The 27,700-nt window shown below is 39.2% G+C and overlaps 2 protein-coding genes across 2 annotated transcripts in view; one reads left to right on the forward strand and one right to left on the reverse strand.

Moving 5' to 3' along the window:
• Nucleotides 1-787: 787 nt before the first annotated feature.
• Nucleotides 788-3,861, reverse strand: MGP (matrix Gla protein). The gene is given in 4 exon segments (NM_001304919.1): nt 788-967; nt 1,394-1,469; nt 2,308-2,340; nt 3,793-3,861. Coding segments are annotated over 4 exon segments (312 nt in total). The 5' UTR covers nt 3,854-3,861; the 3' UTR covers nt 788-825.
• A 2,725-nt stretch (nt 3,862-6,586) lies between these two features.
• The window catches only part of PDE6H (phosphodiesterase 6H), a 94,611-nt gene continuing 73,497 nt past the window's right edge, over nt 6,587-27,700 (forward strand). The window contains exons 1-2 of the transcript XR_002144456.2: nt 6,587-6,622; nt 10,279-10,402. The gene's annotated coding sequence lies outside the window, so the exon portion shown is untranslated. The remainder of the gene's footprint in view (nt 6,623-10,278; nt 10,403-27,700) is intronic.

Consider the following 27,700-nt stretch of genomic DNA (forward strand, 5'->3'; position numbering starts at 1 on the left):
GGCAGAGAAGAGCAAAGTCTGAAGTGGGATTGAAAAGTCCTGGGCTCTGTCTTGAACTACCAAGCTGGAGACTCGGGCGCCTCATCTCTTTATTGCCAAACCAAGCTTAAGGGAGATATAACATCTTGTCTGGCTCCAAAATTCAATGATTGAATTGTTTAAAAATCTCTGGCAATTGTGAAAGCAGACATTTTTCTTGGCCCAAGTGAGTTGAAACCGTGACATCTCAGGAAATGGTAATACTCAAGAAATAACGATGAGGGTGATGAGCCAGGTTAGAGCCTGGGATCCACACAAAAGGAATTTAGGGCCACTTAAAATTTGGGAGCAGGGAAATCATGGGATTAATCATCTATGAGGTTTGAAAACCCTGGAAAACATATAATAGGAGGCAATCATTCACCAGTCCCAAGGTTGAGTCTAGACAAATCATGGCTGAGTGTCTTCTAAGTTTCATTCTTTCTATGTAGTTATGTTTCTAATCAACTCTAAAATGTGATTAACAGAATTTCCTATTCTGGGTTAGGTGGGTCATGATGTAAATATCTTAGCATTTTTTTTTCTAGAAGAAATCAGACTCACAAAATGAAAGTATCCAACCAAAAGTTTATTACATAATAATCACATATCTTAACTCCCACTTGACCTTTCACTACATTGCACTTTCACTGCTTATCAATCTGGGGGCAGGAAGGAGGGCAGCAGCCAGACAAGAACATTTAAGAAATAAGCAATTCGTATGTGTTTATGTAGTTCAATGATGCTACTGCGAAGAAATACAAAACCAGGCACCAGGCTCTGGAAAGAAAGAGACTTTCTCCAATTTCATTTGGCCCCTCGGCGCTTCCGAAAATAGCGATTGTAGGCAGCATTGTATCCATAAACCATGGCATAGCGTTCGCAAAGCCTGAAGTCATCACAGGCTTCCCGATTGAGCTCATAGGCGGGCTTGGTGCTTTCTCTGATCCTAGAAAGTGGGGGGAAAAAAAAGAGGTCCAAAACGAGAAGCATAAATAGCGTAGGGGGAAAAAAAGGAAAAGGGGAAAGAAAAGGAAAGAATAAGAAAATATAGGCGAGAGATCCCATTCATCCCCCAATATTAGAGATACTTAACGGGGGAAAGGTGGAACGGGGGATTTTTTTTTTTTTAAACGAAAATAGAAATTTTCTTTCTGTCCTCCTTTCCCTTTTCCCTCCCTCTGCTTTCTGGGTCTTTCACAGGCTAGTCTTCTTGAAACTCAATTGTTTTCTATATACTGTTTTTAAATTCTTTGATTTGGGGATACAATTAGAAATAATACATATGATTTACAAAACCTGTTTTTCATTCTGTTCGGATCTGGGATGCTACATTGGGAAAAATTAGCTCCCCTCATCAAGTTTTGTTACCTACCTCTCTTGGGCTTTCGCTCTCCATCTCTGTTGCGGGGATATAAAAGTATTCGCATTTCTCCGGTTAATGAAGGGATCTTAAAAGAAAAAATGAATAATTGCAGTTTTAGGGAAACGGTAGTTGAAAATATTTCCATGAATAGTCCTTGACATAAATATATTGAAAACTCATTAACTCATGCATTTTATGTAATGAGAGATCTTACAAAATTCAGAGGGAAAGATAAAGCCAATTTCACAAGCTGCCTGATAAAAAGAAATCCGTATATGTTTTTTAGAGATTAGTTACATAGGCCGCAGTTATTTTAGTTTGTTTGTTTCACTTTTGGGCAATTGCTTTGCCTTTCTCAATTTAGTCGTCCCAGTCAGTGTGTGTTTAATTCCCATGAGGAGAAATTCTCTCTGTCCTGAGGACTTGTAAAGCTTCACTTTAGATTACCCAAAAGGGACTGTGTAAATATGAGGAAAATGATGAACAAATTGAAAATGAGAGTGATATGTTACTTCTCCCTATACTCAGTCTTCGTAAGTTCAGATAGTCAACAGCGTTCAACATCATGCTGACAACTGTGGTTTCCCAGCTGACTAGGCCTCTAATTCCATACTTTGCCATTTGTCATTACTCCTTGTTTTCCATCCGTGTGGTTGATGCGGTGCCCGCCTAAAATGTCCATATACCTCCAGCCCTGCTGAATGCAGCTTCGATGCCATATTACACTATTTCCAGCTTAAACAGCTGCTTGTCGGGCGATTTTGAGGGTCATTAGATTTTTAAATTTACTTTAGTTTTCCAAAAGAGGCCCTCTTTCCCTTCCCTATACGACCTCCATCTATTACCATTTTGTCGATTTAAGAATAGGAAGAGAGATTCTTTAATACGTGAGATTTAAATAAGGAAGTCAAATGTTCACTTACTAATTTCATAGGATTCCATGCTTTCATGAGATTCTGGAATTAAAAAAAAGATTCATTTGATTGTTATTTATCACACATGGCAACGGTCTAAATTTAGGGAAGGAAGGAGAGAAAAGAGTCAAAAAGACGTGAAGAATATAGTTAGCAGCCTGAGGATTACAAATTTCAGGCATTTAGGATTTATGAGTTGTTTCTCTAGCTCTGTCTTTGGTGTAGACATCTTTACACTTTAGTTTTTTTCTGATGTTGAAGGAGCCAGGGGCTACTGTCTTGGCTAAAAGTTCCCAAGAGCTATGAGGTCTTCAGGCTAGTGAAATAAGATAATTTAATTGCTACACACAGATTTCTAGAGAGTCTTCTCTGATAAATCTGGGACCTGTCCAAGAGCAGGGCTGAGAAAGGGACAGAAGGGTCCAGAAAAGAGCCCAGGTCCTCCAGGCAGTGTGGGGAGATGGTCAGCCGGGCTCTACCAAGATATGTTTCTAAGAGGTTCCTAAAGCCTCTTAAGAACCTGTGTTAACTTGGCAGCTACAGAAACCACTGGTTCCATCTGACAGCTCACACTGGGCTGACGCCAGCCAGTTCAGAGGAAAAACTGAGATGATGTCAAAAGCAAAAGTTTTCTTCTTTCTACGACTTTCCTGTGCACAGTAGGTAAAGTTGTCAATAAGAAGTTGATATTCGTAAGCAAGTGATTTTATTTGAAAAATGAAAAAGGAGACGAAGACACCAAATCCTCTGATACAAAAACATGTGAATAATTTCAAGAGTCAGAAGAAAAGTACAAACGGTTGTTAATACAATTGAGGTTTAAGGACATCTAAATATCCAGATAATTAAAGTGTAATACAGATTAAAAATAATCTTACTTCAGATTTTCTTTCATAAACTTTGAACAGACACAGGTGTAGTTAACAACATAGAGAAACCAGGTGGAATCTATCTTTTGACAATTGAAATTATACAATCCATTTTTCTCTGAGATTCTTTAAATGCAAAACTCTATTTTTAAATTCATTCACTGAACAATTGTAGTGAGTTCACGAGATTGTCCCATCCCTGCAGGGGGCTAAACTTAACACTTCATGGGAAAACAGGTTTTCTTAAAGGTGAGTGATTTAACTAATACCTTTAACCAAACTGTTCCCACTGTATAAATAAACATCCCTAAAAATGAGAACTCAAGGGCTGGGAATTTGGTATCTTCTTTCTGAAACAGCAATGTTTCTGGATGTATAGTGACTTACCATAGACAGGACATGCTTGTTAAGTTGCCTACAAAAGTCTGGATATTTCAAATGTAAAGAAGCCTTGATGGAACCCATCAGTGTCCACAGGGATTGGGAAATGTTAAATTGATGGTTCTTTAAGATTCTATTAGAGAAAGGAGGAAGAAGAGGAGGAGGGAGCGGAAAAAATAAAAATAAACTGAAATCTGAGGCAGAAGGGAAAAACAAGAAAAACGGCAGGAGGAAGGTTTCTCACCGTAGCACAGAGCTGCCACGGCCAAGGCAGCCAGAATGGAGAGAAGGAGAAGGCTCTTCATGGTCTCTCCGCGTCCCCGGGCTGGTCTCACCGGCTTGTGCGGCAGCAGAGGGGAGAGAGGCTCCTGCAGGCTGCTTGTGAAAGCCTGTGGAGTTTTTATAAGGACTAGGGCAGCTGCAAGGGGAGGAACCAGTGGGAGGGGGCCAGAGAAGGTGGAGACTGGTTGGCCCTAAACTAGCACTGGGACTTTTCCCAAATCCTCATTCCTTCCAGATATTATCTCCTCTGGGTGGGCAGTTTTCCCTCACTCCTGGACCGGACAGTGCTATAGCAGGGTGCTGCCCAGATACAGACGTTGTGGCCGCCCTAGGTTTGGGGCCAGACCTGGGCGAAGGTCCACAGAGAAGGGAGTTTCCACAAACACGTGTTTGCCTTCCTAATTCCTTCTCCCCTCCACTCTCCTGGCCCTGACTGCAGGTCTGGTCTGCAGACAGAGCTGTAGTGTTCTGCTTGCTCCCCTCGTGGATGGACGAGAGGTTCTGGGGGGCAAAGGAATTCACTTCATAAACTGGTTCTAATGTAAACTTCTTTTGCCAGTAGGGTTGAACTAAGGATCCTGGACCCATTGCATATGTGCCTGGTGATAAGCAACTTCTGCATTTTTTCCAGTGCTCAGCAGGGCAGACATGCCCAGTGATGCCATGAGTTCTGTTTCCTCGATTGGCTCCGTTGTAACTTGCCCATCCAGTTTTGTGTCTTGAGTCCAATCCTGTGGCCCAAGGCTCTCTTAGGCTGGATATCACTGATCTAAAGTGCAGCAAAGATAAAAGGGTACCCATCGCTCGTTTTCTGAAGGCATTGTCCTAATAATGAACTAATCCAATATGCTCTTAGTGAGTGACAGATGAGACGCAAGGCACAGTGCCAGGTGATGTGGGAGATCTAGGGACAAACAAGACGCGTTCCGAAGGAGGTAAGTAATAGCTACTTACTATATTCATTTTGTGCTTTAGCTGTCATGTGTCCTCAAACATAGATTTTCACAAACACATACTTCCATTATACCATTATACCCTCAGTAGCAGAAGGGCTGTTTCTTTTCTTACAGGAGGAGGATTGTAATTTGGTGCCTCTGGTTATCTTGTAGACAGAGTTGCTTTTCTTCTTCTTCTCCTTCTTCCTCATCTTCTTCTTCCTCTTCCTCGTCCCCCTCCTCTTCCTCCTCCTTCTCCTTCTCCTTCTTCTCCTCCCCTTCCCCCCTTCCCCCTCCCTCCATCTCCTCTTCTTCTTCCACCTCCTTCTCCTTCTTTTTCTTCTTCTTTTCCTTCTCCTTCTCCTTCTTCGACAATCAAAAAACCTTTTCTATCAAGATGTATCTCGGCTGTCTGGTAGCCAAGAGTCCTGTTGGCAGACAGGAAGCCTTAGTCACAGAGCAGCAGATCGTAGATGAGCTAAAGCTGGACCTGGGTCACCTGGGTGGCTCAGTCGTTAAGCGTCTGCCTTCGGCCTGGTGCGTGATCCCAGGGTCCTGAGATTGAGCCCCACACCAGGCTCCCTGCTCTGCTGGGAGCCTGCTTCTTCTTCTCCCATGCCCCCTGCTTGTGTTCCCTCTCTTGCTGTCAAATAAATAAATAAACTCTTAAAAAAAAATAAAGCTGCAGGACCTCTCACTTAGGCTGGAAGAGCAAAAGGTTGGCATGGGAGTGGTTGGGTATAGTTTTCAATAATAATTTATTTCAAGGAGCAGTGATGGATGACTAGGTAAAGCCACATGCCTCTTTCTTTTTGTCTTTTTGGGATGCATGTTTCCTTCCAGTCTCTATTTTCTGAAGAGCTTTCATAAATACTAAAGGATTCCCTGTTAAAGGAAATAGTTCAGAGTCCTTGTAATTGGAAGGATTCGTGAGTTGTGAAGGACCAACAAAAGTCAGGGTTTCCCTCTAGATTTTTTTCATATTAAGAGATATATTCTTTGTGATAAAATCTTAAAGACGATCTCAAAAAGAAGACAATGTATGTTCAACCCTGATGAATTCATCCGTTGTGATTTCCAGTCACAAGATTGGCGGTTGTCTCCCTCTTTAAATCACAAGCTTGCTCTCAGGATTGGCTTCAGTGCCCTTTTTCCAAGATAAATCATCCAAATCATTATATTTGCAAAAGCCAGTTCACTACGTTGCATTTACTACATTTCCTACATTACTTGTTTTGGGAAAACAAGCTAGCTGTGGCTTGTTCATGTAGCGTTTTGTATGTATTCCACTTATATGTACTAACCCTCAATTTATATGACATGAAGCAAGTTTGGTTTCAATGTTTTATCCCTAAAATGGTAGGATACTCCCCCTCCCCCTCCTCCTCCCTATCTCCGGAATTGGAGAAGTCTCTCTTTTCCAGCTACAAACGTGTGCTTTGTGATGTCCGTTAACTTGGTCTTTTCTGGCCACATTCCGCATGTCTGCTCCACTCCCAAGTTCAAATGGCAGCTGTGCTCCGTCTGCCTTCTGACATTACAATTGTTTATTCTTACGCTCTCTGAATCCAAGCTTGAAAATCTTACACTTTTCTTTCCTATGTAAACTCCACCTTTTCTCACAAGTTGTTTTCATCACCGCTTCCCTTGGCTTTCCTAGACTTTTATTTTTATTTATTTATTTATTTTAAAAGATTTTATTTATTTATTTGCGATAGAGAGAGAGAGAGAACAGGAGCAGGGGAGCAGCAGAGGGAGAGGGAGAAGCAGGCTCCCCGCTGAACAGGAGCTTGATCCCAGGACCCCTGGGTTCTGACCTGAGCGGAAGGCAAATACTTAACCAACGGAGTCACCCAGGTGATCTTTTCCTAAACTTTTAAGCATGTTTCCTTGTCATCTTGCTTTTTGCAAGGTTAACCCTTTCTGTTGGAAACTGTCTCTCACCAGTCACTCATCTTTCCTTTCCACTGTTTTCCATTTATTTATGGGTTCCTCTATGCTAAATACCATTTTTATATAATTTATAAAAATTAATAACATGTGTGAAAACTCTGAGCCCTTCTTCTTCTCTTCTCCCACACCATTCCCTGTCTCAAAGATAATTTTGTATGTGCCGACTCCAGTCATGTGTGTTTATGAAGAGGATTAGACTAACTCGATGGGGACTTTGTGTTGGAAAGGGTTGAGATTGACTCATCAGAGAAAAGAGAGAGAGAGAGAAAATGGAGGTAGAAAAAAGTGGAAGGAGAGAAATGAAAAGAGCCTTATAGATTTGGTTTGCAGGATGGGAAAGGTTTGGGTAGGGATTGAGTTGTAGAAAAAAAAGCTTCGAGGCTGCTGTAAGATGGGAGACATTGAAAGTGAGACATGAGAAAAGACAAGAGATGCTTTGGTTATGAATAGGCTTGTCTGAGATTGTAAAAGATGGAGAATTGCTAGAAAATATTAAAATTGTTTTTAATTAATGTCGGCTGCTATTTTTTATTTTTTTAGAGAGAGAGAATGCACGTGTGCTCCTGTGAGAGCACACATGAGTGGGGAGGGGGGAAGAAGGAGAGGGAGAGAGAGAATCTTAAGCAGACTCCACGCCCAGCTCAGAGCCAGAGGCCAGGTTCAATCTCATGACCCTGAGATCATGACCTGAGCAGAAACCAAGAGTTGGACATATAATGATGGACTGAGCCACTCCAGTGCCCTGAATTTGTATTTTCTTAATTGAACTATCTTGTAAAGACTAGACCACATGAAGCTCCAATTTATATTTGGATTTTAGATAACTATGAAAGACATTTATATAGGTATTTCCCCCTAACTAAAGAGGAGTATTCTTTGGTGGAGAGACTATTTGCAGATACTCCCGGGGGTGACAATAAAGGGAATGGAGACACAGTGACATGATTGGCAGTGTTTTCAGACTGTACAGGAAACTCTGCATGTGAGATTGGCAGTGTGGTATGACCCAGGCAACAGAAGCCACCGAGCAACAGAGGATCTCCTCTTCCACCTGCCTCAGGAGGAAAAGAGAAGCATGAGCATAGCTTTCAGGGCCAGAAGTAGCCTTGGGGTTTAATCATTCTTTCATCCAGCCAGCCAGCCATCCAACCATCAATCCATTTAACAAATGTATTGAGTATCTTCTATGTGCCAGCTCTAAACTGGAAATATAATGGAGAGAAATACAGATAGGGACCCTATTCTCATGAACCAAGCGTGATCTTAGATCACAAATTTAATTAGTGGTTCCTCTTCTTTAAAAATTTGTTTAGGCAGCCAACAGGCCCTAGAGAAGTCTAAGTGACATATTTTCTCATTGGGCTGACTTTTTATCGGTACTCAGGAGCATTTTTATTTGCAGAACATTGCAGAAAGCACTGATGACAAAGTCAGATAATTCTGAGTTCAGGGAAAGAACGGAGGAGAGGGAAGGTTGGCAGACCTGCCAGAAATTATTGTGGGGAGAAGCTTTTCAGAAAAGTATGTGCTGGCGGACATATTAAAAGAATTATCCCTTTTCTATAGTATTTCTGTGACTAACCCCATGGCATCGTAATAATAAAGTTAACGTATTTCCCACAATTTTACTTCCTCTGTCCATCCTTGCTTATTCGTTCTTTCTTTTTCAGACTACTAGGTATTTTGTCTCATTGAGGAATTTTCCTGGCTCCAGTCCGACTTCTTTTTTTTTTTTTTTCTGTTCCGTGTGATTCCGCTTTATTTACAGGATGTTGGTTTTATGAGTTCACAGTATTATTTTACTGGCAGCACTAAAATCCTTAGTCTTACCATTAAAGAAAAAGGCAAAGGGGAGAAGAATTAGGAAGTACCAGCCCTGAAAATAAAAACAAAAATCTCTTTATAGGACAACAAAGGGCAACGAAATGAGAGACAGAAACTTAGCCGGCTTCCCAAGGCAGCGCTGACCTCTTAGTTCTGTTTTTTTAAGGGAAGCCCCTGGAGTGGATTCTACACCTCAGATTCCTTTCTTTTTTAAATTTTATTCATTTATTTGACAGAGAGAGCACAAGCAGGGGGAGTGGCAGAGCGAGAGGGAGAAGCAGGCTCCCCGCTGAGCAAGTAGACTAATGCGGGACTCGATCCCAGGACCCTGGGATCATGACCTGAGCTGAAGGCAGACACTTACCAACTGAGCCCCCCAGAGGTCCCTACATCTCAGATTCCTTAACTGACATAGCTTCCCAAACGCTGAATCCCTCAGTCCTTTCGTAGTGTGTCTCAGCTGAACTAAGTGAAAATAAATGCTGGTCAAACTCAGGTATGGGAGGGACATCCAGGGAATCCTGGGCAGAGATGTCTGGGGAAAAGCAGAGAAGCCTGGATAGTAAATAAACCGGGCTTCTGTTTGGGAACAGCTGTCACAGTTTTTTTTCCTTCCCATATAGATCACCTCCTCTACGCTTTACCTTTCCACCAAAAGCTTCAATTTTTAAATAAGATATCAGATGTGAAATAATAATTATACAACTACCCAAGTAATATTATCACGTATCATATATGTACTATGATAAACAGTTTTTATTCTTTATGTGACTTACTTCTCATAATAATCCTACAAACCGAGTATAATTACCCACATGTTATATATGAGAAAATTAGGGCTCAAAGAAGTTATGTAGTTTTTCCAAGGTCACATAGTAACCAAATGGCAAAAGGCTATTTGATTTCACAGAAACACAGGGCTACATGATTTCAAAGAATATGACTTGAATCACTGATACAACCACACACTGTTCACCAAGGTTCTGACACCTGCTTAAAGAATTCTGTGATGGTGTCTACAGGGATTGCTGAGTCTAAAGTTTCAGAGATAAAGATAACATTTTAGAAAGATATACATATTTAAAATGCTAATTTCTTCAATGTCTTTTGAAATGGGGCAATAAGAATTAAAGATTTGCCTTTTGCCACTTATACCCAGATAGTTAAATGACTTACAAAACCAGGGAAAGGGATGAATTTGGTATTCGAACTCAAGTCCCCCATTTGTTTATCCAGTACTCTGCACACTAAATCGTCCGTCCAAAGAAACTCCAACTCAAATATGTTACTTTCTAAAGCCTTTCAGCTTGCTTTAGAAATCCCCACGTCTATAAACGCCCATGTTTGCTGACTGTCAGCTGACACTAACTCTAGTTTGGTGTAAGTAGAATACAGTCTCTGCAGTGTCTAAAAGTCCATTTCTACAGTTACTTAGACCCCAAGCAAACCTGGAATCTAGGCTCAATTTACAGCCTGCTCCTTCAACTCAAAGCAAAATAGAGAACAGGTTCTATGTCTCCTGTCTTAGCTGGACATAAAGTTAGGAAAGGTCGGCCATTTACTCATCAGACTCTCGCTGCTGCTTCTGAGTGAGGTGTGAAATTAAAGTCTGGGGAATTTCTGTCACAACACCATGACAAGGTGTCCTTTTTGAGGAGGGGAAGGAGCCCTTTCAGATCTCTTCTACTGTCATCCCACACTTGCCACATCCTTGCTTTCGCCTTTCATTATTCCAGCTCACCAACAGAAAATACCCCTACCTATGTTCAGGAAATGTATGACGGCGAGCAATGGACTCCTATAATTTGTACGAGTTGAAGAAGATATTTGAAGAAGACTCACAGAACAGGAGACGTGAAGGTAGAATGGGTGAACTGGGATGTGGGAGGAATGAGCTGATGTCTGCATGAGCGAGGTACAAGAACAAGGGTATAGTTAACATTTGTCAAGACATGAAGGGAAGGGAGAGGATGATAGCTTTGCTCGTCAGTCACAGTATAGAAGAACTTGAGAGCACAGTTATAAGTTGTAAGAAGTATTTTGGAGGAAGATAGGACAATAGTTGTAAAAGACAGCAAGTGATTTAATAGGAATTTAGTAAGCATAACAACGACACTATTTATTAAGAGAATTTTAAAAAAATAGTTGGCAACTTTTAAATCTGACCTGAGAAATGAAATATGTTCTTTGAAATTCTTCAGTTAGAGATAGATGTCTGGATGTATCTTGTATAATCCGAAGGTACTTCATTTAAATGGGGATTTAAACCATTCTTAAAGTGATTTTAACTCTAGGTAACAGATTGACTAGAAGAAAATCTGGTAGCTAGAGGCCTGAACCAAATCTAATCAAATCAAATTCCCTTGCACTTCACCCCCTCTTCACCCGCTCTTCTGTTGGTCTCTCAAACCAAACAAATAACAAATTGGGTGTGTGTGAGCATTTCCCATCCTTATTCCATTTTGTATTTCCTCCATACTTTTGTTACCCTCTTAGACAAAAAACCATCACCTAAACTAAAATGGGCTGTAAAGAAAGGCTGTAGGAAGTGAAGAGCTCTTCTGGCTGAGGGATATGCGTTTTGGAATAAGAAAGCCAATGGAAACAACCGAAGTGTCTGTTGACAGATACATGGATTAAGATGATATGATACATACATAATGAACATTATTCAGCCATAAAAACCATTTGTGACAACATGAATGAAGCTGGAGGACATTATAAGAAATGAAATAAGCCAGAGGCAGAAAGACAAATACTGTATGATCTCACTTATATGTGGAACCTAAAAAAGCTAAACTCACAGGAACAGAGAATGGAATGGTAGCTGCCAATGGCCAGGGTAGAAAATGGGGGGATGTTCGTCAAAGGATACAAACTTTAGTTATGAGATAAGTAAGTTTTAAGGATCTACTGTATAGCATGGTAAGTATTGTCAATGATACTGTATTGTATATTTGAACTAATTCAAGTTCAAGTTGCTAAGAGATCTTTATTTAGTGTTCTTACTGCACTAAAAAAAAAGATAACTATGGGAGGTGATGGACATGTTAATTAACTTGATCACGGTAATCATTTCACAAAGTATTTGCATATCAAACCATTACATCTCATATATAAACAATTTTTATTTGTCAATTATACCTCAGTATGGCTAAAAAAAAAAAAAAAAGCCTGGATTTGAATTCTGGTTCTGCCACTTACTCCTTGTGTGACATTCGACCAGTTAAAATTCCTGAGCCTCACGTTTCTCAGTGACACAATGAAGGATTATAAACCTGACTCACAGGACTGTTGGATGGATTAAATAAGACAATAAATTTAAAAAAGAAGAAGAAGGAGAAGAAGAAGGAGACAATAAACGTAGAGCTCCTTGAGTACTGGTTGGCATGCAATGCCATGGTGTACACACCTTCAATAAATGTGATTTCAAAAAGATTGGTTTAATTCCATTGGTTTAGTGTTACTATTTTCCCCAGTAGTTGAGGAATGGATCACCAGGGATGGCCAAAGCAGAGGAGTTGATGCAAAAAGTGGGGGTGGCCGAATCAGCAAGGTCTCCGATGGGAACAAAACTGGGAACTGGCAGAGCTCAGTTTCATTCTGACACCACACGTAATAGTGCCTATGTGACTTTTGAACAGATAGTTTAAATCTCTTTTCAAGCATGAGTTGGAATAGACTGGTATAATTTTGTGCTTCCAGATTATTTCATCCTTGAAGTAGATAAACAAGATAGAAAATTATTCCATAATTCGGTGTTTGAATAGAACACTCTGTTCCTCATGCTATTTTGCCAGTGATGCTTCCCGGGCTGACTCGTGTTTGGATGTCAACTCCTGGGCCTGAAAACCGCTAGCAAGATGTCCTGCAAAAATTCCATTCAAACAAGTCACAGCCTGCCAGGAGGCCCTGTCAGCTGTTGTTTCCCAGTCAAATATCTTCCTACCTTTGCAATAGATGTGGATATGCTTTGAAATCTTCGGGACAAAAAAAGATTTTTTTTTTTTTTTCCAGCCAGGGTTTGGACAGTAAGTGAAAAATCTCATGGAAGAGATGTGTAATTCCTCAACTTCTCTCCTTTGTTTCATCATTTAGTTATTTCCAACCCTGGAAAGAGGATGACATTTAGAAAAAGGATATTCAGGGGCACCTAGGTGGCCCAGTCGTTAAGCATCTGCCTTCGGCTCAGGGCGTGATCCCGGTGTTCTGGGATCAAGCCCCACATCAGGCTCCTCCGCTGGGAGCCTGCTTCTTCCTCTCCCACTCCCCCTGCTTGTGTTCCCTCTCTCACTGGCTGTCTCTCGCTCTGTCAAATAAGTAAATAAAATCTTAAAAAAAGAAAAAGGATATTCAAAGGACACAAAGGAAAAATTTCCCGGTTACCATGAGGGAGAGTGTAGTGCAGAACGTACATTTGCTGATCAAGCTACAAAGTAAACAGGTTGCGAAATGAGAGACTGTTTCCACATCTGATTTCTCCCTGATAGCACCATTATGGAAAATACTGCAGTGAAATGTGGGTTGGGACGACCCGCGGAAATCCAATTCGGCCCTGCCTGCTGGGGGCGTTCGCCTAAGCAGTCCTATAACCAGTGCTTATCTGAATCTTGGTGGCCTCACCCCAACTCTGTTTCTTCCAATTTATCATTCTCTGTGTTTCCTGTCTTTCTCATAATCGTAGATTATTTATTTCCTGTCCCTAGGGAATTTGGAAAGAGACTTTTATTTTGTCAGGGGAATGAAAGGACCTTTCAGTGGAGTTCTTCCTCTGGCTTTGGGTGGGAGAAAATGAGTGGGTGTTAAGAATGGAATCCAAAGGAAAGGAAGATAAACTGAAAAAAAAAAAAACCCAACAAGATGAACTGGAGTTTTTTGTTTTGTTTTGGGAGAGCAGTAGAGGGGCAGGTAGGTGAAATGGATAGGAGCTGGGGTGTGGGATTAGTAATGATGACAGTTCGGTGTGAACACCTGTTTGTCTTGCTCTTCCTCCAGACTTCGAGGGCTTTGAGGTTAGCCTCTGGGTCTTATTAATCTTTAAAACTTACAACAGTGGCTGCCCACTGCTTGAATGAAGCCAATAACCCTCTCACATGGATCCCCGTTCTCTGGTGACATAAAACAGTGGACAAGAGCACGGGCTTTGGAGTTCATGGGACAGAATGTGAATTCTGATCCATCACTTAGGGATCTCTGCCTTTTCCCTAATTCTCATTTTCTTTATCTAAAAAAAAAAAAAGGAAGTGATCATGGAAAGTAGCTTATACAGTTATAATGAGGATTAAATGAAATAATGCCCGTGACCATCTAGCTGGCATAGTGCCAGCATGCAGTAAATATACCACGAAAGTAACTGTTGTTATTTTTTTTTAAAAGATTTTATTTATTTATTTGACAGAGATAGAGACAGCCAGTGAGAGAGGGAACACAAGCAGGGGGAGTGGGAGGAAGAAGCAGGCTCATAGCAGAGGAGCCTGATGTGGGGCTCGATCCCAGAACGCCGGGATCACTCCCTGAATCGAAGGCAGATGCCTAACCATTGTGCCACCCAGGTGCCCCTATTATTATTATTATTATTTCAAACTAGCTATGTGACTCTGGGTAAGTCATTTCCTTGCTGTAGTATGCGAGGGATGACAATTGTTCCATAAATTGTCGTAAAGATTTAATGAGATAGTGCTTGCAAAATACTCAGTGTCTCTGATATAGTAGTTGGTCATTAAATGTTCACTCCCTTCCCTCTACTCATGGTTGTCTTTTCCATTCTTTCTTTCACTATTTCCCTGCATGTAACCAATACTCTAGCCAAATGGAGCAACTTGTTCCTGAGATGTCCCTCAATGTTTGCTATCATATCTTTGCTCATTTTATTGTTTACTCTCTGGTTTTGGCTTTTCTGTCTCTGTCTCTCGGAAACTTGGGCACCCTTTGAAGCTAATCTCAAAAACCACTGACTTCATGAGATGTATTACTTAAGTTAGCTTCCAACTGTGTTTTCTCTCCTTTAAACACTCCCTTAATACTCTGTTTTATTTCTTTATTATATGTATCTTCCTTTTTGAGTTACAGGCATTTCTGTTCTCCATCTTGCTACTCACCCTCTTCCCAGCTGTTGTGGGTATAATTACTGGTCTCCAGACATATTCATCCACTAGACTCTACCTCGTTATCTAGGAAACTATCATTTCTAGAAGATTGAAATCTTTCTGAAAGAAAAAAGAATTCTCTTGCTGAATTCATGCATCGAGTTAAATGTCTCTAGTATGTTCTCACAGTAACCCTAGGACTCCCTTTCATAAATCTTACCTGAGTTGATTACAGAACACTGAAATTGTTTGTTTATATGATTGTGTTCTACACTGAATTTTAAGCTTCTCAAGGGAAGCCAGGGTTTGTATTTTTTTCATCTTTGTAGCCCTAGTCCCGTACATGTCATCAATGCTTGAAAACCACAGGAGCTCAATCATCTTGCCCTTTACGATCCACTCCAACAGTCACATTACACACACACTCAGGCTACCCCTGCCCTTTAATTAAAATATAAATTTAATTCTTGTGAAGACAAGGAATTGATATAATTTGAAACATGAAATAATTACACAGTATGCTAAAAAAAAGAAGGGAAAATGCCATTTCACTCCTATTTTTTCTACTTTTGCGTTATGTAGCAATCAAACGATTGAATTAGCTGACTATCATCTTTATGAAATAGCAGTATTCCTGAAAGGTTTCCAGATACCAGCATTGCAAAATTAAATTACAGCATAAGCACATGAAAAAATGTATTCTTTCTTCAAGGAAAGTCACTTGAAAAGCAAGAATTCCTCCGGAAGAATAAAATAAAAAAACGTACCATTGCTGTGTGTGAAATGTAAGCTCTGCCCTTATGTGTTTTCCTTCTAAATTTTTGCACATTGATCTGTTGGCATAGACCTGTACTTGCAACATGAGATCAGATAAAGAGACTGACTCCGTGTTATAGCTCCAGATGCTTGCTGACTATGGATATAAGAAGTTCAATGGAAGGAAATCAAGAATATGTGAAAGATTGCCAAAGGGCAGAAGTAATTAATTAATTAATTAAATGACCCTTTTCCTTATTTTAGAAGTGAATAACATTCATTAAACAGTATGTCATTTCTTTCCTTTCTCCATTTTTTTTTTCTGGTTCACCCAAACAAGCCTCTCATCTATGCCAAAGAGCTTAAAACAAAGCACAATTTTTAGTTTGAAAAAGAAAAGGACTGACCTATCTATAATTAATATACAGAAAGTTAACTCGAAAAAGAGAGAGAGTTGGGCTACCAAAAGCGTCTCCTCTATCTACCTTGATAACGCACATGTGTTATATTCACTGAGCTTTTTACTGAATAGCTGAAAGAAAGACACTTTTGTACCATTTTCCCTTTTCCCAGAAGCTGTGCTATATTTATTGGAATGAATTTCAACGCTTTCTTCCCATTTTCGGATGACTGTGACAGATGAACTTTCTCACAAGGTCGGCAAGCCAGAGCTGGAGAATTTGTGGGGATTTGTGTTTTGAGGCCAAAGATTCTTGGGAACAAGAAGAAACTGAGATACAGATATTGGCCGGTCTCTAGGCTGTGGACTCTCCAGAAAAGCAGTTTTTAAAAAATACTTAATATTTTTTGTGCCAGAAAAAATGGACAAAGGCACAAAAGTAAAAATGTTCCTGGAATAACTGGAGGCTTTTGGCCTTAGCTAGTCTGGCAACTTCAACTTGGATTTCTCAGCCCCTACATTTGGACTTCATATTGTGCACTATACCTGGACCCCCCCCTTCCGAGCCCACACGGTTCATCTGGCTGTGTTTTTTCCTGTGTAGGCTCAAAGATAAGTAAAAAAATGGACTCACTGTTATTCTTGCCTGTGTGTTTCTCTGTTGCCCCAAACAAAAGCAACAACATAGGCTGTCATGAGTAGATTTCGCAAGTCTTCCTTGTAGGAATGATTTCCATATGGTGTAAGATTAATTACTCAAACACAGGGTAGTTGAAGGACCCTAAGGCATTTTAAGTGTCCTGAAAGAAAAGATCAAGCAAGGAAAAGATACAGAGACATTTCAGTGATTCTCTAAATAAATTTATGAGATCATGACATGTAGCCTATTATTTAAACTATCTAGGCCTTATATTGTGGGTTTTTTAAAAAAGATTTTATTTATTTGTCTGAGAAAGAGAGAGAGGAAGAGGAGGGACAAACAGGGGGAGGGAGAAGCAGGCTCCCTGCTGAGCAAGGAGCCCAATGCGGGACTCTATCCCAGGACCCTGGGGTCATGACCTAAGGAGAAGGCAATGCTTAATGGACTGAGCCACGCAGGCATCCCTTAAATTATATCTTGTGGATTTTTTTCCTTATTATATTATACTTCATTTCAATATTATATTTCATGACACAAAGGAAACTTCATTATCAAAGTACTGATATTATAGATAGGCTGCATTTTCTGATTATGATCCAGCAAAAGTAGAATTTAATGTGAAAAAGATAGCTGAAAGAAGTGAAACATTTGGAAATTAAAAATATGTTATCAAATAACCCTTAGGAAAAAAATGAAATAAAGGATTAAAGGAAATAAAGCAATGCTTAGATCTGAATAATAAAGAGAACACTACATATCGAAATTTGTGAGAGCCAAAGTAGTGCTGAGAGGAAAATGCATAGCTTTACATGTGTTAATCAGAAAAAAAGAAAAGTTGAAAGCAAGTGAGCTAAGCATGCAACCCAAGTTGGAAAAAGAGCAAGAGAAACAACCCAAGAAAAGAAGGGACAAAGTAATAAGGATATGATAAGAAATAGGTGAAATACAGAACAAAATGTAGTGATATGTATACAAACTTACTGCTTGAAAGATAAGTAAATAAGCGAAATATCTCTGCAAACACAAAAGTAGAAAACCCAAAACTGGGGGAAGAAGAAATAGAAAATTTGAACAGATCATTAAATGCCAAAGAAACAAAAAAGGCAGCCGAGTACTTCCCCTCCAAAATCCTCCCTGTGCAGATGGCTTTCTAGTTCAGACATAAAAATCTTTTGAGAAATAGTTTGTATCTTTTTTTTCAATTTTTATTTATTTATTTATTTGACAGAGATAGAGACAGCCAGCGAGAGAGGGAACACAAGCAGGGGGAGTGGGAGAAGGAAGAAGCAGGCTCATAGCAGAAGAGCCTGATGTGGGGCTCGATCCCATAACGCCAGGATCACGCCCTGAGCCGAAGGCAGATGCTTAACCGCTGTGCCACCCAGGCGCCCCAAAATAGTTTCTATCTTATACGAGTTGTTCTACAAAATTTTAAAAATGTTAGAGTTATGTAGCTCATTTTCTGAGACTAGTGAACTCTTCATTGTAAAACCAGATAAAAACTACTGAAGAAAACATTATTAGGCCTATTTTATGAATGTGGATACTAGAATCCCAAATAAAACAATAGTTAACATAGTTTGAAAAAATATTAAAAAGTCTACATACACTGATCAAGTAGGTTTGTACCAGGAATGCAAGCATTTTTAACATTAGAAAATATACCAGTGTTATTCACCATAATAATAGATCAAAAGACAAAAATTATGTCATTATCTCAATAGATGGAGAAAAAGCAGCTGGTGATGTATAGTTTTAATTATATATATACATTTTATATATTAATTTTGTATTTATATATTTAGAAATGGAAATATAATTTTTACATATAATTACATATATGTATCTTACCAAATTAGGGATAGATAGGAAATTCCTTAAATTGGTAAACGTTACATGCCAAAAACTCATCGCAAACATTCTTCTTAATGGAGAAAGTTAAAATGCATTTCTTTCAAAACTAGGGATAAGAAAAACACATTTACTCTTATCACTATTATTTGTCATAGAACTAGAAGCCCTGACCAGTGTTATACAGAGAGAAAGAAGTAAAACAAGGACTGAAAGGGAAGAGAAAGATAAATAATGTTGTTTTGAGACAATATTATCTAAAAAACACAAAAATAATCATCCATTCTACAAACTATTAGAATCCGTGAGAGTTTAGCAAACTTGCCTGTAAAAGATCAATTGAGAAAGTACCATTTCTTTACATCAGCAATAACTGAAAAAAATAATGAAAATAGAACACATTTCACAATACCAACGAGAACTGTTGGGTATCTTTGAATTAACTTAACCAAGGATACATAAACTCTTTATGAAGAAAACTCCAAGATTCCAACAAGAGTGATGGAAAATAATCTGAATAGATGGATATAACTTCCATGCCCACGGATAGGATGATTTCTCACCTTAAAGATAGCAATTTTCCTGAAATTAACCTATAAACTCAACGCAATCCCAATAAAAATTCCAGTTGTAAATTTTGAGATGTCATAAAGATAATCTCTCAAAAATTTTACTTTTTCTTTTTCACATTTAGGTCTTTAATCCATCTGGAAATATTTTTGTTCTGGCTCTTTTAATGTAATAATTTCATCCTTTCCTCATTGATTTGCAATGTTCTCAAGCTCCCATCAAAGAGCAACTGTTTCTAGTTTCTGTATTCTGTTAGAGAGCTCTTTTCCCTGTGCCACAACAAATCTTCCAATTTCCCAAGATATCTAGTAATTTTGCTATCTAGAAGACTAAGTGTTCCCCTTTCCTTAAAATTATTTTGGCTATGCTTGGCATCTTGGCTTCTCCTATGGTTTTTTGATTAACTTGCCAAATTTTATTTAAAATCTTCTTGGGTTTTTTTCTTGGAATTACATTTCTATTCACTGAGGAATTTGGGAAGAAATTACATCTTTAGAAAATTGAATTGCTCTATCCACGGCCATGACATGTTTTAAAATTTCTTTAGTTGCTTTATATTTATTATAAAAATTTTACGTTTTTTTCTGTGAAGATCTTGCATGACTTTTGTTTGATTTATTATGACTTTCAGTGTTTTTGTGGATGGCATTTTAAAAGTTACATTTAAATATAATTTCTACAGGTATATTTAGGGCCACTGAGGATTTTTTTTTTAAAAAACCCCGTATTTTATAACATGGTAATCATATAGAACTCCTGTATTAATTAAAAAAAATTCTATATATTCCTTCAATTTTCTGTATAGGAAAATATATAAACAATAAATACTGACAATGCTGTTTTTGCATATTCCTTTTAAAAATATATTTTAGATTTTTTGTTTGTTTTATTGCATTGAGAGGAATAAGGTAGACAGTAGGTACCTTTACCTTGTTCTTAACTTGAAAGGAAATGCTTCTCGTGATGCCTCTTGATTGTAATGTGATAGATTTATAGATTTTTTTAAAAGATTTTATTTATTTATTTGACAGAGATAGAGACAGCCAGCGAGAGAGGGAACAAGCAGGGGGAGTGGGAGAGGAAGAAGCAGGCCCATAGCAGAGGAGCCTGATGTGGGGCTTGATCCCACAGTGCCAGGATCATGCCCTGAGCCGAAGGCAGACGCTTAACCGCTGTGCCACCCAGGCGTCCCTATTTATAGATTTTTAAATGAGTATCCTTTATCAGGAGAAAAATGCTCTCTTCTAATCTTAATCTTCTAAGAGTTTTTATTTTTAAAACCAAGGGGGTGTTAAATTATATCTAATGTTTTTCCATCTGTCATAATACCACTGTTTTTCTCCCCATTAATATCTCAACATGGTGAGTTACAATAATAGATTTTCTAATGTTGTCCTCATTAAATTATTTTGGTTTCCTTGATTATTAAAATGTTTTAATGCCAATTAAGTTATTCCCGCAATTAGTCACTGTTACCATTAATGTTTTATACAGCCATTACCTGTTTTGACTTACACATTTGTTTACCAATCCCCTTGCATTCAATTTCTTCTCTTTGTACACTCTCCTGAAGTAAATCCATTACCAACAAGTTACAGTATTTGTCTAAAAATGTATTTATTTTGGGGCACCTCGGTGGCTCAGTCGGTAGAGTGAATGACTCTGGATTTCAGCTCAGGTCATGATCTTGGGGTCATAAGATCAAGCCCTGTGTGGAGCCTGCTTGTCCCCCCTCTCTGCTTCCTCCCCCTCAACCCCCCCACCCCATCTCAAATCAATAAATAAATAGAAAAATATATTTATTTGGTCCTTCCTCTAAAGTGATAATTTACTTAGAAGTAAAAATTTTAGTTTGAAATTTGCTTTCCCTAGTACTTTCACATGCTTTTCCATTATCTTCTGGCTTCTTCTGATATTGTTGCAAAATCTGAGGTCAGTCTAACAGTTGCCTTTTCTCTTCAGTGATTTTAAGATTTTTCTCCTAATTCTTTGGTGTTCCATGCTTTGCTAGGATATGGGGAGCTGAGGCTATGTTTCTATTTACATGGCTCAGGACTGTGCTTCTGTAATGTGATGAATTCATGTCTTTCTGCAATTCGTGCATTTTCGAAGAATTATTTCTTCAAATATTGCCTCTGCCACACTTTCTTTAATGACTCTTTCTTCAACTTTTACTAATTTGTGTTGGACCTTCTCATTTTATCCTCCACGTGTCTTAATACTCTTTCACACTGAATTGTGAGAAGTTTGCTGAAATATTTCCTCCTATTCACTAATTTTCTCTTCTTGATTTTTATGTCCATTGATGAGTTCCCTCATATGTTTTGTGTCTCTGGATAATGAGTTTGTCTTATTTGGGCTGCTATTTGTGGGAATCCTAACCAACCAAGTCATTGGATTATCTTTCCAGAATTGTTCTACTTTTTATGCAGGTGCCCAAGGGGGCAGAATTTTGTGCTAATTTATCAACTTGAGAGCTCTTGGGCACAACGTTGGTATATATTTAGAATTCAAATCCATCTTCAGAGAAGGCCTAACTTTTTGATTTCTCATGGGAAACTTTTTTTTTTTTTTTTTAAATACACAGATACCAACAAGCATCTGTGTAATCTCTCCATGCTGCTGGATAAATTTCTTTCTGGCCATTTATTGACTCATTTATCCCACAATATTTATTGCATATTAACAGTGTGCTACACACAGTGCTAGATGCTGGCTACTTTTAATACAAAGAGGTACCTGCTACGGTTCTCAAAAAAAACCCAGAAGGTAAAATGGCTCAGTCACTCAAATGTCACAATGACAAAAACGTAGGCATTCCTGCCTTCTGAGACAGTAAAGCCTCCTCAGGAGTTAGCCAGCTTCAGTCTGTGCCAGGGCATAGACACTACACTTCCGACTTCACATTCCGGAACCAGGAAGTTGTGTTGGTTTGTTTTTAACACTTCTCAATGGAAAGAATGAATGACTCATTGGCATGAGTCACCTCGGTCAGTCTGTGCTGCTCATTTCTCTAGCCTCTGAAAAGCCCCAAAGCTCAACCAAATCTCGAATAATGGCCTCAACACTTTCTCCTAGTTCATAGGTCTGCCATGGTGGGGTTTCAAACTTTTAGCTGCTTAGAATATTTAAAAAGGTTAGAACCGATATTAGAGGCTCATTTTTCACTGAAGTGGTTCCATGGGGTGAATACAAGGTTAGTCAGCTCCTTCCTCTGTCTACTCATTGTTAATGTTACCGCTTATTAAAATAGCAACAACAGGGGCCCCTGGGTGGCTCAGGCAGTTGAGCGGCCGACTCTTGATTTCGGCTCAGGTCACCATCTCAGGGTCCCGGGATCAAGCCCAGCGGTGAGCCTTCGTGGCTCGGCGGGGGGGGGGGGGGCCGGNGGGGGGGCCCTGCTTCAGGATTGTCCCTCTCCCTCTCCTCTCCCCTCTGCTTGCTCTCTCTCTTTCTCTCTCTCTCAAAAATAAATAAATAAACAACAACAACATAAACAGAGGTTTACAGAGATGCATTCAACAACTGTAATAATGTAATCACATATCTCACAGCCATTTCGGATGCCTGCCGCTCTCTCCACAGCTGCCTCTCTAGGTATTCATTCACACTTTCCAGTCATGCATAGTATTCTTAGACGCTGACCACCGCCACGCATTTATGCTGATTTCTAATTATACACATAATTTCCTTCTTCCCTGGGGCACAAATTCATTTCTTGTGGCATGAGTTATTTCTCTTTAATTGATTCATTAATTTTTTTTCATTTTCATGTGACATTCGCTTTCATTCATTTTTCAAACCATCATTTATCAAGCCAACACTATGTGTAGTCCTAGTAGCAGAGGGGGTGAACAGCAAACCAATAAAAGTAAATAAATAATTTCATAGGAGCTAGCGGTAAATGCTAAGAAGAAATGGAAGGATTATAGGAATTGCTTTGAGGGTCTGCACTAACACACTGCATGACCTGCAGCTCACTGATTCATATCTGAATGTTCCTTTGGGTTAACCCACCCCCATCTACTCCCAACACAGGCTTATCACAGTGTGGTAAGAGGGATGCATCTCTACCCTGTGGGACACATTGTCTTGTCGAATGAGATAAGTGTGAAAATGCATAATTATAAACTTTAATAAGTATCATGAAGGAAAAGTACTTCAAGTTAGGAAAGTATGTGACAATGGATCCAGACTTGATTTAGGAGGTTAGGAAAAAATTTCTTGAGGAAGAATGTTTGGTCTGCAATTTGAGGTAAAAATAAGAGCTAAATGTATAAAGGGGGCAGTAAAAACAGGAGGAGAAAAACTGAGATACAGTAACTGTATACATCATAAGGTGGAATGAGGCTTTGTGTGTTCAAAGGCATAAGATCTTAAGTGTTCTCATTGCACACACACACACACACACACACCACATCACACACACAAAAGTAGCTATGTGAGGTGATGGATGAATTAATCGACTATGGTAATCATTTCACAATGTACATTTAAGTTATCATCTTGGACAACTTAAAAACAAATTGTACAACCCAAATATTTACAATTTTTATTTGTCAATCATACCTTAATACAACTGGAAAAAAAAGACACAAGGCTTGGGAATTAGGCAGGACCATGTGAAAATGCCTAAGATCTAACATTTTTAAAATTTTTTAAAGATTTATTTATTTATTTGAGAGAGAGAGAGCACATAGTGTGGAGAGGCAGAGGGAGAGGGAAAGAGAATCTCAAGCAGACAACCTGCTGAAAACAGAGCCTGATACAGGGCTCGATCCCACGACCCTGAGATCACGACCGGAGCTAAAACCAAGAGCTGGACATTTAACTGACTGTGCCACCCAGGTGCCGCTAACATTTTTAAGTCCTAAAACTAATTAAAAACCACTGAAGAACTTTAAGAAGGAGGAGGGAGACATAATAAAATACTGTTTCGGAAAACACGAGTCTCGCGGCCATGTAGAGAGTAGATTGAAAAGGGGCAAGGTTAATGCAGAAAGATCAGTTTGGGGGGCCATTGTTGTAGCCCAGTGCTTGGTGATGGTAGCTTAATCTAAGATGATGTTGAAAAGAAGGAAAGGACAAGGGATATAAAAGTTGCTTAGAAGGTAATGTTGAACCGGTAAACGTAGAGGTAAGGGTGTAGCCTCAAAGATGGGTCCTTTGTTTCTGGATTATACAAATCTTGCTGATTTAGAGCAGCTCACAGTTTTAGGGCTAAATGAAAGTGAGTTGAGATGTTTTTGTGATCTCTGTATAGAAATGTGGAGCTTGTAGTTGGTGTTCAGTGTCTGATCGGAACTGGAAATGCAAATTTGGGAGTCATTAGTCCATATAAAGGAAACACATTTATTTTTCAAAATAATTAAAATACACCTTTCCCTAAATGTGTTCCCACCTGCTCTTCTCCATAAAACAAGCTGCTTTTTACTCAGGGATGAATGAAGGAGATGAGTCGTGTCGAATCCTTTCGCTTACTATTTCCTAACTCCTTCATGAGTTATAATAATAAATAAAACCAATATAATAATAAAACCAAACAATAAATATATTAACATCAACAAAATAAAGTTACACAGAAAGAGTTTAAATACACAAGCTCATTGGGATGATTTGCTCTGAGTAGGCGATCAATACATATTTGTTTGACCAAGTCACACTAAAAATAGTGCTAAATCCTTTTTTTAACGATGGCTTATAATTGGGTTTGTTGTAAAAAAAACCATGACTACGACCATAAATACTCCCCTGTAAGAAGACAAGAGAAAGCCCTTCCCACTCTGGAGAGGCTGACTTTGGCTACATAGTTCAAGGGACCTGGCATAACCTAAGACCCAAAGTTTCAGTCTGTCACTCAGACTTTGGTGGGCCGTGGGCCTTCTCAGCTAATATAATTTGACAAACACAAAGTGTTTTATGAGACAGGCAGTGTGGAAAGAACTCTATAATTTTGTAAAAGATTTTGCCAACGTTTTTAACCACACATCTTCTCAAATGCTCTCCTCAAATTAATTTACAAATATCTTGTATTTTGCACTCCCTCTCTAGGGACCAAGTAGTCAGCATGAATCCTGGCTATAATAGCCTCATAGGATCAGGCTGAGTAATCATCTGGATAGACCAGAAAAAGATGCTATTTATTGGCCAAGTTCAAATTATTATCAAGGAAAGGGAAGGCATGGGACAGAACTGGAGGAACAATGTTAAATGTGTCCTAGGGTAGAGATCTGGGCTGTACATGGAAAATGTAGCAAGAAGTCAAGAGATCAGCTGTAGGTCTCTGAGCGTCATGCAAGGATACGAGACTACAAAAAAAGTTCCAGAATGTAGCTGTGAATAAAGCAAGGGTGTCAGAAGTTTCTCCCACTGGGGCTGGGGCACGGGTGTTTCAAGGCTCAGGATCATCTCGGACACTTGTGTCCCTTTGCTGCACACCACTCCCCTCTTTTAGAATGCTTTCCTCTCCCTCTGTCTGTCTAAATCTTATCTATTTCCTTTGCACCGGACCAAGTCTATGTGGTGTGTGTTCACTGATAACAGTATTTAATATGCCTGAGAATAACTGGGCAAAATCTACTTCCCAATAAAAATGCCAAGCCATTGTTTTAGGCGGGAAATTTTGCAACTTTTTATGTGTCTTTAAGCATTTTGCTCTTGTTTCCTCAACATTTTCAGAAATTTTTTCTGTAATTTTTTTCTGGTTTTATCGCTTATAAACCTTTCTGAAAGCAAGAATCATGTTTTACTTATATTGCTTTATACACTTAGTAATAATAATGATAATAGGGGTGCCTGACTGGCTGTTTGTAGAAAATGTGACACTTTTTTTTTTTTAAATTGAGCATGAGACCCTTAATCTTGCAGTCGTGGGTTCGAGTCTCACATTGGTTATAGAGATTACTTAAAATAATAATAATAGTAATAATAATAATACCTGTTATTTATCCAGTGTCAATTACATTCTAGATACTTCACCCATATTATTTCTAATTTTCATAAAAACCCTTCCAGGTATTCACGTTATTCCCATTTTGGGTTTGGAAAGGCTAACCTGCTCAAAGATAGAACCAGTAAATGCTGGAGCTGAGACCAAAACTCAGATTTGAGTTTTCCATTATTCTAGGCTGCCTTTGAATATCTGTTGGATTAACCTGAATTGTTGGTTAGAGAGTTTATGTCACCCATCGCCTAGAGCTCCTGTGGCTATCTATAGAGCCAGTATACACAGGAACCAGAGAGAGAGAAATGATAGATAGATAGATAGATAGATAGATAGATAGATAGATAGATAGGAGAAAGAGGCCCACATTTTGTGCCTCCTCATTTCAGATAGAAAAACTTCAGTGTCTTTTTTTTTTTTTTTTGGTTTTCATTTTTCTTTGTTTTTGCCTTCACTGTTCTTTTTCCTTTTTCTTGTTCACATTTACTAAAAAAAATTAATAAATAGATTTTTTATATCATACTTCAACACTTCCTCCCACCTCCCTGATTTAATTTTCCATCCGTAAAATGTCTAATTCATACGTTTAATTTTCCAAAAGCTCTTTAGGTAAATAGCTAAATTCCAAAAAGTTAATTTTTCCAGCAGGGGTAAATGTGTATGGTCTTCCACAGGGGGATCGGGCTGGAGGTGGGATATATATATATAGAGAGAGAGAGAGAGAGAGAAATTTTAAGAGAAGAAAATCAATAGGTTCTAGAAAATTTACTCTTGGAGGCAAATTAGCTAGTTTTCTATGCTAAAAAGACGAACCACATGGAGTCTCTTTCTGACTGGTCACTGTCATATACTCATACATTTTCAGATTAGCATAGATGTGGTGGAAAGAAATGATTGACAACAGGTTTTTGGATCTATCCCAGAGATATCTAATTGCGTTGAGTTCTCAGTATATGCTATATGCTTATTAATTTATTTGAGAGAGAGAGAGAGAGCATGAACAGCAGGGGCAGAGGGAGGTGGACAGAGAATCTCAAGCAGACTCCGTGCTGAGTGCAGAGTCTGACTTGGGGCTTGATCTCACAACCCTGAAACCATGACCTGAACTGAGACCAAGAGTCTAGCGCTTCACTGACTGTGCCACCAGGCGTACTTACGCTGTATGCTTTTAAAAGAAAGTTAGACGTGTATGTCCATTAATAGTGGCAATAAAGATCACTGCCGTACTGGTTGATACACCCCTGTATCATGTACTAGGGGAGACTTTAGGCCCGAGGGGACCTCCAGAGAGACCCATTTGAGTGCGGCCCTTGGTGGCTAATGAGGGGCGGCCCATTAGGGAAGGTGCAGTGGATATTCTATGTGGAATGAATAGCTAGTACCATAGTTCAAAGTAGGACGGGGGGAAGGAAAAGCAAAGAAAGCTTGTGAAGGGTGTGTCTGCACACACTGGGATATTTCTCAGGGATCAGAACTGCTGCTTGCTCTGTGCCAAGCGATGTTCCAAGTACTTAACTTGTGCTATTTCATTTGGTCTTCACAATAAACCTACACGGTTAGTCTGTTAATTATTCCCATTTTGCAGGAACTGAGACACAGAGGCATTAGGAAACTTGTAAACACACACACTGTTAAAACGTGGTAGAATTAGACTGACTCCAGAGCCTCTGGGCTTAACTGCCATGATCTATTGCCTTCCAACAGGCCCTTCCAAGTGTTTGTTGAAGAACTAGACATAATTATTAGTATGGTTTCTGGGGGCGCCTGGGTAGCGCAGTTGTTAAGCGTCTGCCTTCGGCTCAAGGAGTGATCCCGGCGTTCTGGGATCGAGCCCCACATCAGGCTCCTCCGCTGGAAGCCTGCTTCTTCCTCTCCCAATCCCCTGCTTGTGTTCCCTCTCTCGCTGGCTGTT

Source organism: Ailuropoda melanoleuca, chromosome 16 (assembly GCF_002007445.2).
Source record: "Ailuropoda melanoleuca isolate Jingjing chromosome 16, ASM200744v2, whole genome shotgun sequence".
Classification (NCBI taxonomy): Eukaryota; Metazoa; Chordata; class Mammalia; order Carnivora; family Ursidae; genus Ailuropoda; species Ailuropoda melanoleuca.